Here is an 18,553-nt window from a genome sequence, read left to right as displayed (position 1 = left end):
AAAATAACAAAATTGTAGCCTCTGCCAGCAGTGATTTTTGTGAAGTGGCTGTTGCCCGTCTCTCGCCCATTCCCTCTCACACATCACAGCCTCTGCCTCCCTCCCTCCCCCCCCCCCTCCCCCTTTTTTTTTTTTTTTTTTGCCCCCCCCCCCTCTCGCTCATGAATGTCACCTCTACTGATGGTGGCTGCTGGAATTCACGCACACATACTCTCACAACCACTCGCTGACTTTGGATGGGAGGAGGAGGAGGAGGGGGAGGGAGAGGAGGAGGGAGGGGGGGTTTGGTGAGGACTGTGGGAAAGGAGCGTGCCATCAGAGGCAGAAGAGGAATCTCTGTCTGTCTGTGTCCATGTCTCTGCTCCGTTTCCAGCTTCATTCCCACAACAACCGTCAGCGTTCTGCCTGCTCTTCTACCTCTGGATTTAAGTCGGCTGGATTACCGCTCGGACTCTCGGCTCATTATTCCATGCTGCCACGTTTAAATGGGAGGCAAAGTTGGACCTCCATGGACTGCACAAATGGTGACAAACAGTTTGATTTCTCTGGCGCTTTTACAAGCTTCCTAGCATTCAAAATGATGCCACTTTTCTTCAGTAAAAGTGTTTTTATATGTAGAATAAATTGAGCTCCATCTCTTTGGTGTTGTCTCGTCTAAGTAGGTTAGTTATTTTGCAATAGAATATTTTTGAAATTGGTGCATTTTAATGTGAAAGATGAGTGGGGAAGAGGGGTAGAGATTTGTCTCCATCCTTTTTTTTTAAAGTCAGTCATTCTATCCTGTTGTTCTAAAAACTGAAAATGTGACTGTGGCACTTTTTCGTGTGCTCTCTTAGTGTCAGATTTTTATTTTCGGTCAGCGTGGAGGCTTCACATTGGACTGCAGGTGAACTTGCATCTCTTCCCTCTCCAAGGGAACCCTCAAACTAAACTCTTCCCTGTTAACCCACTTAGACGCCCCTTGTCTCCCCTGTGGGGGTTTCTCTAAACTGTCTGTCCTACTCTAGTTTTTTTTGGAGAAAAAGCAAAAGCCAAACCAGCAAAACAGGGGTAGTGGGAAGGAAGACACCCCCCTCCCAAAGGTGAGAGGGGGGGAAGATGGCAGCTCTCGCCAGCTCTCTCATTAGACAGAAACGGGCGGTCAAGGACGACCAAGCCAACCGACCGGTAGCCAACAAGCGCAAGCCCTGTCCTAAGAGCAACAAGTCCTTGTGCCAGAAACAGATCCTGGTCCTGATCTCCAAAGTGCGACTATGCGGGGGTCGAAAAGGTCGGAATGAGAAAAGACCGGGTGAGTCACCGCTATTGTTTTCGTCTTTTTCTGCTTGTTTCTTTTCTTGCTCATTTTTGGCTGGATATTAAAGCTTAAATATTCATAAAACAAGTAAAAAAATGAGCTAATGAATTTTAATTTTGAATTACATCTACATCTTAATTAATAATTATTTAGTTTAGTTGTGTGATATAGACTCATTTAAAAAAAAAAAAAAAAACAGTTCCACTGGTTTTTTTAGTCAATCAAAAACCTGCCAGAGCTTTTTTTTTATATCATTTTTTTTTTTATCACATTCAATTTGTTTGCTATAGAATTAACATTAAAAGTTATACACTTAATATCTATCTATCTAGTAGTAGCCACCTCTTGCAGCTTTACCTGTTTGATACACTGACCAATGGCGGCTGCTGCCCTCAGCTCTGCAGAGTGCAAATAAAACAAGTTGTTGTATAAACGCAGCCCGATTGACTTTCCACACACCTCATGGAGCTTTAGCATCCCCAAACATGTAATTATGTAGAGACCTGTAGGAACAATAAATTTTGAAATGAACTCAATAACTGTTTATTGCAGTCTAACTACTCTCTCTGGTTTTATGCACATTAGAAGATTGTGGAATTCAAGGCATCTGTACACATTTCAGTTACCAATTACCATGTACACGTGACTGCATGCAATGGGAGGAAATAACTGGAAAAAGAATGCTAACAGATGGCTAAAGGTCTAGTGTGCAGGATTTAGTGCCATCCAGCGGTGAGGTTACAGATGGCAACCAACTGAAACTTCCCAAGTGAAACTGTGCAAAGTGTTTTGGATAACTATGTTGACAAAGGCAAATGGCCCAATCTAGAGGCAGTGTTTGGTTTGTCCTATCTGGGATACTGTAGAAACAACATGGCAGACTCCACACAAAAGAGGACCCATTGCATATGTAGATAAAAAAAAGCTCATTCTAAGGTATATATATATATATATATATATATATATATATATATATATATATATATATATATATTTAAAAAAAACACTCTATTTTCAGGTGATTATACACTAATGAAAACATAGTTATTAATATGCTATTCCATTTATGAATTTCATTCATGCAGCATCCAGCGACACAAATCCGCACTGGCACACCCACACAAGTACAAAATGTAAAATCTATTGTTTTACTAAAATTTTGATTTGGAAATTGATTAGGAAAACTACAAAGGGATATTGTTTAGATGGATTATCTATTTGTATGAATAGTGTTTTTTTAGCCTCAAAAATCTGTCTAATTTTTTTGGTCTATATGTATAATTTGTGCTGGAAACAATGACAAAATGTCTATATTGTTTATCACAAAAATTACAAAACTGAAAAACAAATGGCAGACTGGGCAATCATACATTGGCATATCAACTTTTCTTTCAAAATTAAATCTTACAGTTGTGCTATCTTGACATCCGCACCAGCCACACAACCAACAGTGTGTAAAAGTACTCCTGTGCTGGGTAACTCTGTCAGCTTCTCTGATGTACTTCCTCTTTGAAAGCAGAACTTAAACACTGAGGCTCTGAATGGAGAATTATGTGATGTGTTGCCAGCATCACCTTCTCTCTTGTCAATGGAAAAGAAAAATGTGCCACAACACAAATTAGCCCTTTTGAAAGTATACCATCTCCTTGATGTTGTGCCTATGGGTGCAGTGTGTGTTTTTATGTCCTTGTTTCATATTACTATTCATAAATGATAAAATGCCTACTTATCTTTTTTTTGTTTCATTTCTTAATATGTAAACCCCTGTGTATTCCTTTCTATAACAGCCCCCCCCCCCTTCATGCACTGTTACATTAATTCAGCAGGGAGAGTAATGTAATATCTTCGTTTATTTGCACAGTATTCTTTACTCCTTTGGTGTGACTGCTAGACAGCTGAATTATTTAATTCATCACTGAGAACTGTTTTGCCTTATTCGTGCACAATTAGCAAGTGTAGTATGCTTAAGTTAAATTATGCATATTACAGAAATGTCGCTGAACAAACATCCTTCATAAAGAGGCCGCGTGCTTTCATGGCTGATTGGGAGAAGAAACTGTGAATTTGGAGTGCCTGCCCCCCCCCCCGAGCTAAACACTGCATCTGAGCAGATTGAACGTGAGAATGATGAGCGATGAGCAGAGCTTTGTGCTTGATGAGGACTTTCATTTCATTCTGCACCACTGTGTTCACGTATGTCTACTACGCTTCAAACAGAATTGTGACTCAAAAACTTTGAAGTCCACGGCATGGTGTAAAGACTGATGTACTGTAGATAAGATACTGTACAATATTTATTATGAGACTGGCAGAAAGCTCCACCTGAAATTTGTCTGGGGATGAGAAACATGGTCTTGCTTTTCTAGTGGCATTTGTGGTGTTGTTAGGTAATAGCCATATAAAGAGGTGTTTGCACCTTCTATTATTAAGTCATATACCATTGCTGTAGTACCGAGCATACAGGTCAACGACAACATCCTGTAATTTTATAGCTACTTCTCAGAAAAAAAGTGTACTTGAACCATTAATTTGTGTCTGTGTAGCCAATCCCTGCTTTTTATTAAACTGGCCTTAAGTTGTTTATGTAATAACACCAGCTGTTCCTCTGGTGTTGTAGTTGCAAGAAGCGGACTGTGGACATGAATGAAAAAAGGCTCTACGCTCACATCAAGTTACACTTATGATCATTATAAGATTACTTTCAGTCTCTCGGTTTGTTCTGACACTCCATTTGCTGTTTGCGCTATAAGGCAGTGTGTGACATGACATAAGCTTTCAGTTTCAGTTTATTAAAACAAAAAAACAATCGTTAAAATATGAGTGCAATTCATGAGACGTAATTGAGATGGGAAATGGGACACCAATCTGAAGCTTGACAATACAGGCCCAGACACTGAGCAGATGGTATTTGAAGTATGTGTTTACTGACACGTTGTTTAGATTGAAGAAAAAGAAAGTGCATGTATTATACAGTAACAGGCCTACAAAGCTCCTAAGACTAACCAGTGACCCTAAAAACTACCCTAACCCTGACAACAAAAAGGTCCTATCACATCTGTTCCATCAGTCTTGGTTAAATGTGTAAGATATAAAAAAGGGACGTAGGCAGGTGAAAATAAAGATTTCAGCTGATTTTACGGTTACAATTGTAATTGAGAAGTCCCCAGCTGTTTAGAGTATTCAAGCTTAATTTTTTTTTTTTTTGGTGATACAAAAAACATTTAGGTTCCATTTGTTAATGTGCATGTTATGCTTGTGTGTGCATGCACCCATGTGTAGTAGCTCACCAAAAACATGACCATAGAAGTCAACTGTGCAAGCTGCTTATTACGATACATACTTGTGCGCTCTAGTGTTAAGTTAGTGTTTAGATAGACTTCCAAACTGCTTTTTTAAGGTGAAAAAGCTTCATAATGTTGCTTTAAACACAGGTAACAAGTGTTACTCTTCTTGTATTAGAAATTATGCCTCCACATTCATGCAAAAGAAGTGCATATACATTCTGTAAGATATTAACACAATAGTCTATCATTTCCACAAATGAATACCTTGTTACCAGAAAATACATGCATAAGGCTGCTAAATACTCCAATTCCACGATTAAATTCAACTTTGAACTTTAAGGTCACCATTCGCTTTAATTTTCAATTTAAACTTTTTTTGAAGCACTGACAGCTATGCCATTGTTAGACCATGGAGTTTTAAGTTTTAAAGATCAGTAGCTAATTGGTTTTTTTTTTTTGCTTTGCACTTGCATTTTCAAATTCCTCTTCCTTGTAGATAGAATACATGGTGTTATCACAGCCATATTTTGGGGCGAAAGTACCACACTAAGGTCAAATTTAAATATTTTTTTTAGATGTAACAAAAAATAACTACTTTCACCAGTTACTTGGGAACAACAGCCATTGAAGAAGGGTTCCTTACAATAAGAGCTTGGGCCAGAAAGCTATCAAATCCTGCTTATTTTTCCAGTCAAATCAGCAAGTCGTTCACTGCTGTGTTAGTTGCAATGACTGAGGTGTACCTGCGTGAAGCATAGCCTATGAACTGTAGTTTTTCTATCAACGACACGTTCATTGTTGTTGGTTTTGAAAAGTGCACCCGCAGGCTACCAGTAAGCTACACTGTGTCATCCTTTAAGTGTTGTTATTTTTTTGTTGAATGCAAACAAGTAGATGGGGATGTAGAAGAAAGAACAAACAGGGAGATTCACAGATCCTGCTTTTGATTTCAGTGATCAAAACTGAAAAGCTCATTTTGATCGATTTATGATTTAGAATTAAAATCGTGACACCCCTTACATAATATATTTTCTCCACACAGCACAGCCATCACAGGATTCTGCAGATTCTCCACCAGCTGTATTTTTTAAGAGTTTTTCCTCAGCTGTCATATTAGCATCACACCAGCACACATAAGCTATTCTAACTACTGCCATAAAGCAACGGGCCAGTGAAATGATAGGGACGGACATAAACCCTGCTGTTTGTACATGTGGTTGGCACAAAGCTCACACTGGATTAGATCCATGACAAAGCCTAGAATCTGCATAAATATACCTGCCTCTACCCTCCTCATCACCCTCTAGGTGTCCTGTCCTGTCCCTTACTACACAGGCAAACCCCTACAAGTGCCGGCCTGACCAATGAGAAAACTCCCCCACTGTCAGTGATCTGCACCGCTGCCCTCTTTTCAGATCAATTCAGCTCATTAATGTATAGCAATTAATCAATAATCACCCTCTTAGTTTGTTCAAGGTGGAATCTGGCTTGAAAGGGAGGGATATCGAGCTGCTTGCCCCTGTGGATCACCTTTCTCTAAGTTAGAGCAAATGAGCTCACAATCGTAGCATTAAACATGTGTGCATGGAATTTGATAAGCAAACATTTAACTCTAAGTGTGATATAAAGAAAAAATTATTTTGACAGCGTTGGTAGAAGAGAAATGTCACTAGACTTTACAGTAGTTCACTGTAGAAACACAAGTATGCATTAAAAATAGCAACACTATTAGCTGAGTCATTAGAAACTAATGCATGCAAATATAGTGCAGACCTAGACATCTTGTAGCATTGTGTGGGCTGTTTGGCATGGTGGCGCACTGTAGTATGTTGTAGGAGTAAGCATCCGAGGGGCCAGTCGGCAGTCGGGGCACGAGTGAAGGCCCCAGCTGCCGAGCGGCAGACCGGGTTACAAGGAGAGATCCAGCAGAGGATAGCATTAAGCTGACCCCAAGAGATCGGGGCCTCGAAACTCGCTTACTCAACAACACCTGATCAGACAATGCAGTGTTAGGTAGCTTCTCATCAGAACTTTACTGACTGTGACAGGGGTCAGAGAGAGAGAGAGAGAGAGAGACAGAGAGACAGAGAGACAGAGAGACAGAGAGGGACGGCAAGTGTCCTGAGGTAAACAGAGGTTTAAAGAGAAAAGTGAAGATGAAATTGTGGAAGTGAAATTGTATCAAAAAGGTGGAGGTGGGAGGACACAGATAAAGAGGTAATCAAAAACACAGAGAGGGAGGCAGGGAGATACAGCAGTGGATTAAAGGGGAGGTGGGTGGGACTGAAAAGAGCTGTGAATCAGACTGTCATAGAGGCAGCATGTGGAGAACATGAGATGGGACACCACAGGGCTGATATGAAGTGTCACTGCAAAACGGCTTCCCTCAGACACAGAGTTCCTCTTGTTTAACAACCCGTCCAGAAAGCAGGTGTTTTTTTTTTCTTTTGTTTGATTGAAAGCTAAACATTTTTTCTTCAATTTAATAACTGTTGCAGGTAAAGTTAAGTTAGGTGAGTATGTCTGTGATAGGTGGAGAACATTCACACATTATTTGCAAGTTAAGCCACATGAGTTTTTTTTATTTGTTTTTTTTATTTTAACATGTGCTGTGTTCTCATACCACATGCATGTTGTAGGGAGGCTGTTATGCTCCCTAATAAACACAATTTTCTATCAAACCTAAAACACTTTTGGGTTATTTCACAGAAGAGTTTTCTACATTTTATTTATTTATTATTTCATTTATTCTATATATTATTGGTCAAAGCGCTACAGACTTGTTTGAAGTGGGCAGGGCTCAGCTGGAAAAAGCTGATGTCACATCCTTCAGTGAACCAACCATGATATCCCAAAAATGTTTTTATTTCAATGTTTTTTTTACCAAAATGTTTGTGTGATGACACACTGTGATGTGTCATCACATTATGATCAAACGGTGGGCTGCTCGGCGGGTCGCTGGGAATGTTTGCCACTGCAAATCAAATCTGATCAAACCATATAGACACTGTCCTGATGAAGCTTTTTACCCAAAACTTCAACTTTCCTTACTTAAACATCAGGCATTCATGTTATAGATAACATTTTCGGGGATTTAAGGCAACAAGAGCACTCTGACTAAGGGGAAGATTATGGTCTGGGTTACTTTTTTTTTTAAGTATAGCCTACATGTTCTATCTCGTGCTTCAAGTCAATGGGTGTGAAGAAACCTCAGGAAGAGCAGCACAGGCTGATGAGAGATCCCTCTTCCAGGGCAGACACAGACGTGCAATAGATGTCGTAAATAATAATTTAATTACAATTATGACAAACAGAAAAGAGAAAGAGAGAGGAGAAGAGAGGGGGAAGATGCACAGTGCATTCAGCATCGGCATTTTGCAGTTTGGTAGATACTTTCATTAAGAACACGTGGTTATGTTTGGGTGTACCGCCATCAAATTTTCACAAGTATATCTGGCGGCAACCCTGCAGGCAACTTGGCCAATTTTTATTTACCATCAAATTGCACAAATTGAAACTGTGAAAAGAAAATAGGACTAATGGAAACACGTCAATTTTAAAAAAAAAACCTGACGCTTGCATGAAGCTGTATTTCAGGAAACTTGAAAAAGCAATATTTTGCAAAAATACAATAAAAACAATTTCACTTTTTTACGTCACATGATGCTATGGCTATGTGCTTGTCAGTAGGAAGTGGCTCCCTCAAGCATGATGCAGCAGACGCCACAAGAGGTGTTATTGCATCAAGTAATTCTTAAAAAGTTGAGTGGATCATCCGAAAGTTTTGAATCCAGAATTTCTCTGTGAAATCGTGAACTATAACCTCCCAGATATCCCTCATACGTGGCCAGTCCCATGTATAAGGGGCTTGCATTTCCATTATCGCTCTATAACACGCCTACATCTCCTTCATTTGGAAATAATGACGGCTAGTGGGGTGGCTGCAATAGAAATAAACCTGCTAATGTTTTGAACATCCATCGCCACGCTTCTTGGAATGTTATTGAAGAAACAGGCCATCATAAAGTTTCATTTGTGCATATAATTTTAATAACAGTTTTTGTTTCTCACAGACTTCATCAGCCACCTGTCTACAATTTCCCTCTTTGTCATTTTTCAAATTGCCAGCTTCTATAAACTAGAGTGCTTCATCATCGTATAGCAAACCAGTATACCAAGATGTTTTAAACTTACCAACAAAATTTCATAAAGTGCTCTGGCACAGTTTAGTGCAGACGGTTTTGAGCCCTAATCTAAAATTGAGAGATCTCCAAGAAACAACAGCTCTCTGTTTGTCTAAACAGGACAAACAAAAGATTAGTTGCTGATTGCTGTTGAGGTCATCTGGGGATTTCCAACTTTGAGCAACCCTTTTTTCATCAGAGGGAACTTAAATACAGGATCCAGTGTCAAATAACGGGCATGGGGACGCAGCTGTTCATGAACTAGGTGATCTAGTTAATCCCTTAAACTTTCTCCAAGATGTACATATCAGATTAAACCAGAATGAAACAACAACATTTTTTTAACTCTAATCTTTTAGCTTGTCTTATATGAAGTAAAAATCCATTAGAGATTAAGGGATTTATTCATGCATTTCTTTCAATTTTGAAGGTTTATCTAACTTTATGTCTCTGGGTTGCCGACGCTCTTTAGACACTCAGCAAATAAAGTCAGTGGACATGAGGGGATCAGGGGGATCAGCGACTTTTTCTATGAGTATTACTGCAGTTGCAGTTTAGAGTTGGCTTTGGAAAAGATATTGAGCTGTGGAGAGGATGTTGACAATGGCCCTAAGTCTTATTCAAAGTGTGGAGGTGGAAGGATGTGTGTACAAAGAAGCCACTTTTGTTTCCCCTCGTCTTGAAGATACCACCTTAACCTCCCACACACACCTGCTAAATTGAATCTGTGGATGCTGTGATTAAAGCTGACAAGGACAGATTGAATTTACCACTAACAAGAGGAAGACAGTGAGGATGGAGGACACCTATAGAGGTAATGATGAGAAGACGAGGAGAAGGAGAGGTTTGAGGAAGAGAGACGAGGAAGGGCACGAGCGGGAGATTGCAGAGAGTGCAACAGAACCAGGAAGTACTCCTTCTGCTACTCATACAAAAAAAAGATGTGTACCTCTAGGGAAAATACCAGAAGAAATTGAGAAGAAAGATTCAGATTTGTTTTTAATATAAGGGTAGCAATAATTTAAAAAAATAAATAAATAAGACATTGGTTAGAAAAATGAAAACTTAAATAATCATAAATGGAACGATCTTGTGAATTAAATATATGAAATGGAGAAGATTACTATGAGAATTAGAAACCAAATACATATATTTGAAGAAAGATGTAAGAAATAGAATAAATATATAACATAGAATTTGGTAATCCTGTAACATGAAAAAAACTCTTCTTCTGTCTTTGCCCTTATTTATATAGTCTTCTTGAACCTTTTTTTATGTTACTGATTTTGTTAATTTAACTTCAAAAATGCTAAAGTGCACATATGTTCACGTGTACAGACAGTATGCACATTAATATGCTACTATCATAGTTATTAGTATCAGTATTTTACTGAAATGCCAGATTATAATCTCACATGACAGTGTTTAAATAAGCAGAATGCAGTTTGTCAGTGTTAATTCAAGTGTCCATCATATATTACATTTGTTAATCAGGTCATCTCTTTCAGATCAAAATATCTTTTACAAGAGAGTTGAGTACTGTAACAAAACTGATACCCTCTTGCTGTGAGGCGACAGTGCTAACCAACACACCACCGTGCTGCACATAAAAATGATCATTCTCATTACCTTGGTCCAGGTCCAGACTGCAGTACGACTTTTGGTAGTGCTTGGTCTGATTCTGGTTTCAACCTTGCGTTTCACTTTTTTCTTTTTTTTTTTAAAAGCAGAACATCTTGAATATTTGTCATTTAAAATAGCAGCAACGCACCAACGCATCATGACCCTCATCATTTTTAGGTCCTGTAGGCTATTGTGACAAGCACCGTTCAGTCGTGGGACCTACAACATTTAGAAAGTGCAGCTGGTATAGATCTTCTTTTACATTTACATGTGATGACCTTTGGAGGTAAGGATCATTAAATCAATGGCAGAACTTCTCTTTGCAGTGACAGGTCGACAGAACAGAGCAAAAAGAGTACTCGAGACTGGCACCAGACCAGCTTCCACACCGCTGACCAACCTTTGGCTGCTGGGTGCATCCCTCGGCTACCCCAAAGGATACACCATTCACTCATGATTCACAGAACAGGAAGTGACTTATCAGGCGGAGAACAGGCTGTGGAATGTAGCTCTATATATAAATCTTATGATTCTGAAAATACCAATGCTCCCCAAATCTCATCGGAAAATACAAACATTTCTGCAAACCTGTTATGTTTGATATAACATCTAGTTTGTGCTTTGCTCACTGGCTTCCATGTTTGCACATATGTACTGTACATTCATTTGTTCAAACCTATTTATGGGAGTATTGAAAACTATGTCAGCTTAACTTGATCTCAGACGATGTTTTGCTGAAATCTACAATGGATCCTCTCCTCCCAGCTCATCAGCGTCTCTACTCATGACTTTCTTCTTCTTCTGCGTGGGAAAAGCGCACCATGTAAGGACTATATCAAAGTGTTTCGGCGTGCAAATCAATGTTCACGTTGTGAATCCTTTGTTGTCCGTCACTGTGCTGTTTAGCTTAGTTGTTTGTTTACTTGTGTGATCATCACACGATCTGACAGAGGTCCGGATGCCTGTGGGAGTGCAGAGGGATGTTTGTGTTTGTTTGTACTGCATATATTAAAGTGCCTATTTGTGTCCTTGCTGGAGGGTCCATGGGGGATGAGGATAGGTGAGAGGTGCTGGAGAGCTGTTGGGCTTGGTGGTTTTGGAAATTTTAACATGACAAAATCAAATTTGGTGCTACAATGTTATTGATGAAGCTGTGAGGCTGCTGTTTGTCTGATGTGCTGAGGATGTTGTTAACTGTCACTGATATGTACCTGTCATAATGCTAATGAAGCACATATGTGAATATTTAATGTGTGTCAGGGTAGCAGTGTGACTCCAATATGCTTCTGCTCGTGTTTGACATGTTCTTGTCAGCACCATTAATAAGCAGCAATAACTCCGTCTCACTTATGTGAACTGCCATTGTCACATGAAATGATTTATGAAGCCTTGAATTTAAATCAAGAGGCCATTGTTGGAGCTGCGGGTGATGTGACACCTCATTCATTCCTATTCCTTTAACCTCACCCTGGTCCAGCTATCCCTCTTCGTCCTCCTCTAAAACATCCTTTTTCAATCTGTCTTCCCCTATCTCCTCTCACGTCTGTGTCGCACTGTATCTTTGTATCTCTTCCCATCATTAGCCCTTTCTCTTCCTCTTGCTGTCCTTCCATTTTTTTATTTCTGGACAAACATTCCTCAGTCTCGCTTCTGTGTTGTTAACTAGCTTTCACGACTTCATTCCCTCCTTTGCTCCTCTCCGTCTCTTCCCCTCTATCTTCCCACAAGGTTGATAATTACAGTACTAGCAGCACCGTAGCTCATGGCCCAGTTTAGAAATGAAAAAAAAAAAGGAGGAACGATGTTCTTTCATTAGAAGCAGAATCAAACACTACACAAGAGACAGACTCCCTTTTCTTGCATATATGCAGCACACGTGTGCACGCTTGGATGCAATCACACATGTACTGTAAGCATGCATGCATACGCAAAGAGTGAGAGCTAGAGAAAGAGGTGAGAAGGGAGGGCAGAGTCAGGGAGTCCTGAAAATATAAGCCAAGGAAAACCCCTGTTGTTTGGTGCGGCCAGAGCAGAAGAAGAAATGCCCTTGGCTGCTCAGTCATGCAGGCCCCAGTAATTACCTCCAACCTTATCAAGGGGAGCTCGGCGAGAGGGAGATCAGCGAGCGACATACTGAGCTCAAATCGAGCCAGATAAATACATTAGTGTAATGATAACCAACACCAAGCCGTACACCACGCTGATTAGCGATAAACCTCAACCACTGCTTATTTTTCAGAGCAATTACATTGCGGCGAAGGGTTTAAGTGTCCTTGATGGCAGCTGCGATGCATGAAGTGATTACCTTGGGTTCTTATGTGCATTGACCTCATTTATACAGACACACACATAATTGCAGTGCGAATGGTTGTACTGTAACACCAGGCTCCAGTCTCCCTCAGGTGATTTCTAAAATGATTATCAGTGCTGAATGTAAATTGATGAGGGGCATCCCTGTGTAGACGGGTTACTGCTGGGATTAGCAGCGCACCCAATTTAATAAACAAAATGCTCTTATGGCTATAATCTCTCATGCTTTTACAAAACTTGTACCACTTAATAATTTGTTTACCTCTGTCTGAAAGTTGCAAATTAATATTTCTCCCCACTCCCCAGCATAACAGAACCACAACCTACAATTACCACTTCGTGGTGATATGCCTCTGCGAACTCATCAAGTTGCAGTTACAGTTTACATCCATGTCTTTGAAAACATGGATGCTTCACACACATCTTCCCCCTGGCAGTTTCGAGATTAGTGTCACCTATTCAGTATCTGACCAAATATCTTCTCTCATGTCCCTGAGTTATAAAGCTGAGTAATGGCTAGAAGAGTGTTTTTGCAGAATATTATAATCAGTCACAGTGAAGTTGACCTTTGATCTTTTTAAATATAAAATGCAATTACTTCATCATTATATCCTGTTATTTACATTTGTGTAAAATTTGCCATAATTAGTGTATGAATCCTTGAATTATTGCCAAACGTGTTTCGTGAGGTCAAGTTGGATGTTTGTGCCAAATTTTAGAAAATTCCCTCCAGACCATCTTTAGATATCACACTCACAAAAGTAAATGGACTCAGTGTCACAATGATCTTTGATCACAAATTGTAATCACTTCATTGTTGAGTCCGAGTAGATGTTTGTGCCAAATTTGAAGAAATCAATTCAATGTGCTCTTGAGATACCGCATTTATGAGAATGTGACAGACAAGGTCACAGTTACCTTGACCTTTGACCTAGACTATCAATTTTGGATCAGTTCAACCTTGTGGATGTTTGTGCCAATTTTGATTACATTTCCTCAAGAAGTTTAAAATATCACATTCACAAGTATAAGTAGGATGCAAGCTAATGGTAAATTTGACCTCTGATCTTTGAGCACCACCAAATTCAATACATTTGTGCCAAATAAAAAATAAATAAAAAAAAAAATCCCTCAAAGCATTCTTGAACTATCATGTTCAGGTGAATGACACAGACAAGGTCATAATGACCTTGAACTTTGTCCTATGATCACCAAAATCTAATAAGTACATTGTGAAATCCAAGTGAACATCTGTTAAGGCATTGATATTGTGTTCACAAGAATGGGAGGGAAAGAAAACCCAAATACATTATGCATCCAGCCATGGCTATCACCAGCGCAGAGGCAAAAAAATGTCTCTGTCAACTGGAAGAACCATCATCCTTAAAAAAACTGTGAATTTCCCTTTCAGACTTACTTTGTGTCACATAAATCGTAACATAAAATTAGATCAACAGTTACACATACATCATCTGCAATAAAAGGTGATAATGTAAGCATTTTTGAGCACTGGCAGAGTAAAATTCAACCTACAGTGCATATACAGTTATCGTTTAAAGCCACATCCCTTAAGGCACTCTGCTTTTCCGCTTGTCAACTGCAAGTCATATTTTCGCTCATGTGCTGAGAGGTCAGTTGGAAATGGGCCTGCTGATGAGTCAACATGTTCGTGGGTGCGCTGACAACACCTGTGCGCTGATGTACATAAACAGACAGGGAGCTCTCTTTGACCCACACTCCACTGACCTGGATCAGCGAATGTTTTCTGTCACTCAAGCCCACACGTGTCCCAGGAGTGATGAATGTAGTCGCACACCTCCTCTCGGCGGGAAATACCCAGGACTGTCGAGGCTGCAGGTTGTGTTTCTGTCACAGCTAGTGAAAGTTGTGCAGGGCAGATGTGGGTGTGCTCACCCTGAAAAATAATGTGTAGTCCTCTCTGTTTCTTTAACTACAGAACAGGGATGCACCTCACACTAGGTGACTAACAGCAGATAGGATACATATGGCAAATTAATCATCATTATGAGCAGTCTCAGTTGGCTCAAGAGAACAGTTTTTGTCTTGATGTATTTACTGTATTATGATCAAAATATAATACTCACAGGGGAAAACTTAACAAGAGTTTGTAATCTAAGTCTGTTCAACAGAGCAGAAGTCAAACATATCCAATTCACCCTGAAAACAACCAGGTTAATTTCCCTTCACTATTCTAATGTCATCCTACTCCCTATTTGGACTTGGATGCATTTTCTTCTTTTTCATTTTCATGCAAAAAAAAAAAAAAAACTTGTCTTGTAACATGGCTTCATTCTTAAGCCCCTCAGGGAGACTTTGTTCTCACATTGTTGTCACACATTAATGTCAAATCACCAGGCCTGTAGTGAAACATTTAATATAAAACATACACATGAGTTAAAAGGATTAGCTGATTGAATAATTACAGGATCAGCAGAAAAATGTGCAACTACTTATATATTAATAAATATTTTAATTTTTTCAAGCAAAAATGCCAAACGTTGAGTTTTCAGGTCCAGGTGGTAAATTAAACATCTTTAGGTTTCAGAATGTTAATAAGATAAAGCAAGCAATTTAAATGCCACACGTTAGAGTCAGAGCAGTTATAATGGGCATTTTTCAATATTTTCTGACATTCTGTACGTTACCCATTAATGACAATAATTAAGGCACAACTCCACTTTACACTGCGTGGGAGTACTTGTTAGTGATTTATAACAGTGGTATTCAGACCTTTTATTTAAAAACTCAAAAAATTAAAAGTAACAATACATCAATGTAAAATCTCTCAGTAAAAATCCAGCATTCAAAACGTTGTTTAAGTAAAAGTAGCAAAGTATTACCAGCAAAACGTACTCAAATTATCAAAATTAGAAACACAGAAATAGAAAAATGGCCCCTGTGAATTATGCATTATTTCATTTGGTACTATCATTATTTAGTCTGATGCAACAACGTGCAAGTAACATTAAAATCAATTCTCAATTCAGCACATAAGAGTGCTGATTTCTGGATTTGCTCTGATCCACTCTGCACTAAGGCGGTCTGTCAAATTATGGTATGAAAGCAGAATAAAGTGTGTATAAGATTATGGAGTTTTTATATATAAAAACATTATATGAGCTGCAATAATGTAAACATATAAAGTCAAAAACAACACATTACACAAAAAGTAAAAATTTTGCCTAACATAAATAAAATTGGTTGTTTTAGGCTTAAATATTTTGCTGTTGACGTCCTCACATCACAGGAAAACACAACACACACACAGGCAGCGAGACTTCAGTCTCAGCTCAGGATGCCATTACTCCACTATGTCTTTACATAGCAAACAGTGGTTTGCTGCAACATTAATGCTGTGAAAGTCACACACAAAAACTTTAAGTGCTTAAGTAAAATACTCAGAGAACTTTCCACTACTGCATTATAAGATGATTTACTTCAAACATTAGATTCATTTGGATTATGGTCTTATGAAACCATGCATGCTTTTGGCCCCTGCCATCTAAAATATGCCCTTCCTGTTTGAATACAAGTATGCCCTAACATGCCCAAATCACTAAACATGACCTTTGAGTCAGAAGCTTTCCGAGTTATCGTCTTCTCTGTTTACCCCTGTGGAGCAGTGGAGACTACATGTGCACACTACACATCCTCGTGATACAAACACAGGCTTTTTGCTCATGTAAACAACTCTGTGTGCTTTGCTAATCCAACCAGAGGTAGACTGCTGTCACAGTGTGTCACTATCTGTCAGTGTACTTCCCCAAGGCTTATGAAGGGGGAAAAAAGTTGGCGTGCCTACTAATGTGTGCTCACTCCTATGTGGCTTGGACACAAACCATTAAGTTTAAAGGGACACTCCAGTGATTTTACACATGAGGCTGAGCTTAGCTATCACAGGAAGGACAACTCAGCCTGTGAGAACATGTGTATTATGTCTTCCATGGCTCTGGAGGAAGCTTTCTGAAGCTTGGAAAAATAACACCGATGATACCCTCTACAAATACAAAAAAAGATTGGTAAACTAACAAATAGAGTATGGCTCTGCAAATACATAAACAAAATCCACAATTTAAAAAATATTTGAATACGCTAATTTATGACTATGCGTTACATACACAAATACCCACTGTGTCAAGTAATGACAATGATTAACCTATCACTGATTGTAAAAAATAAAAAATGTAAAAAAAAATAAAAAGCTTCTAGAAATATTACGTGTCAAATTACATGGCGATCACATGCCATCTGAAAATAGTTGATTGATTACAGGTTTTGCATTAACACACGTATTGTTCATCTGTCCACACAAATGATATTGAGACAAATATATTTCCATAAGGTCAGTTTGGGCTTGATACTTAAAACTGAAGTTGTGGAGTTAAAAAAGTGTGCATTTAAGAGCCAGTAATGGTCTGATGAAAGATACTATCCAGTTGTATTATTGAAAATTGAGCTATATTTGAGACTAAAAGTAAGGAGTGTTTTGGCTCCTGCTGCTTCAGTCATTCTCTTTCTAACCCGTCTCTCATCAATTTTTCTGACTTATTGAAGTGTTATACTAAATCTCTTTAGCACTCCATTAATTCATCCCCTGCAGCAGATTGAAAGATTTTTTTTTAAATGTCTCTAGACCCATATATGAAGACACACATTATTCAAACATCTGGTATATTTGTATATTTGTGAGTTTCACATGTGTCATATCAGCATGTCTAAAGTGAGATAATATGTATGAGCTGACTGTCAACGGGGATTGGAGGTGATGGTGGATGGTGCATCACCGAGCCAAGTAGGCAGCGAGCTGCAGGACACTTTTCAAAACCAACAAAAAACAAAAACAGCTGCTTTCTAGCAAGCCATCAGTAACCTGGTACATTTCCAGCCACTGAGCTGGAAAAAAGCTCACCAAAAGTGATAATTCATAGCCAAAACAAGATCTTTTCCTAACCATAACCGAGTGGTTTTGCACCTAAACCCAGCAACACATTAACCACAGCATTTGTTTGAACATGAAGTTTCAATGTATCAGTGACACAACAACTAACATAAATATGTGATGTATGCTTGGTTTTCAGAACCGTACAACACCGACATTTACTTTGCCGATTGCATTGCTTTTACATAATAACTGTCAAAATGAGTAAAGCCTATAAATTTTGTGGATGGGGAGAGTATATTAAGGTACACACAGATCAAACCTACACACAAAAATTATTTCTCCAAGTCTTTCGAAACAGATTCAAAAGCATTCACAGACATCAAATCATGTTTTAAAAATTCCGCACTGTATCAGAGTCTGAGGGTACCAAAAAGCCCTTTTCCCACTCAGTAAAAACATTTAGTACTGATTACATATACAAAAGTCCTGTGACCATAAAGAGTACTGTCCAGCACTCTGCTGTGAACTATTTCATACATAGGATAGGAGCAGCCCAAGAACTGCCTTGTATATAAACCAGCCTGCGCACATTGCCAGAGCAGACCACACTCCCCGGGAGTAAAGCTCAGTGTGAGTCATGGCTTTACAGTTTGTGATGAATCTAAGGGAAGCATGGTAAGCTGTATCACTCATACGCAATGGCAAAACAAGTGTGTGTGTGTGTGTGTATGTATGTGTGTGTGTGTGTGTGTCTGTGTGTGTGCATTACGCAGACACAGATGCTGTCAGGACAGTGAGAGGGGAGCAGTTGTCAGAATATGCATGGGATGTGGTGGTGTATCTGCTATGTGATGACACTGAGTCGAGTCACTTATGCACATTTTGTTAATTTGCATGTTGTTAGAAGCCTTGTTGATGCATTCGTCTATTAGAGCCAAAATAAGAGCTTTGC

General features: G+C 39.1%; 1 protein-coding gene across 1 annotated transcript in view; it reads left to right on the top strand.

Annotated features, from left to right (window-relative positions):
* Positions 1-1,098: 1,098 nt before the first annotated feature.
* fgf11b (fibroblast growth factor 11b) overlaps positions 1,099-18,553 on the top strand; it is a 43,582-nt gene continuing 26,127 nt past the window's right edge. The window contains exon 1 of the mRNA XM_042499385.1: positions 1,099-1,291. Coding sequence (XP_042355319.1) covers positions 1,099-1,291 — 193 coding nt within the window. The remainder of the gene's footprint in view (positions 1,292-18,553) is intronic.

Source organism: Plectropomus leopardus, chromosome 13 (genome assembly GCF_008729295.1).
Source record: "Plectropomus leopardus isolate mb chromosome 13, YSFRI_Pleo_2.0, whole genome shotgun sequence".
NCBI lineage: Eukaryota > Metazoa > Chordata > Actinopteri > Perciformes > Serranidae > Plectropomus > Plectropomus leopardus.
The sequence above is the reverse complement of the archived record's forward strand: the minus strand, read 5'-3'. Positions and strand labels throughout refer to the sequence as shown.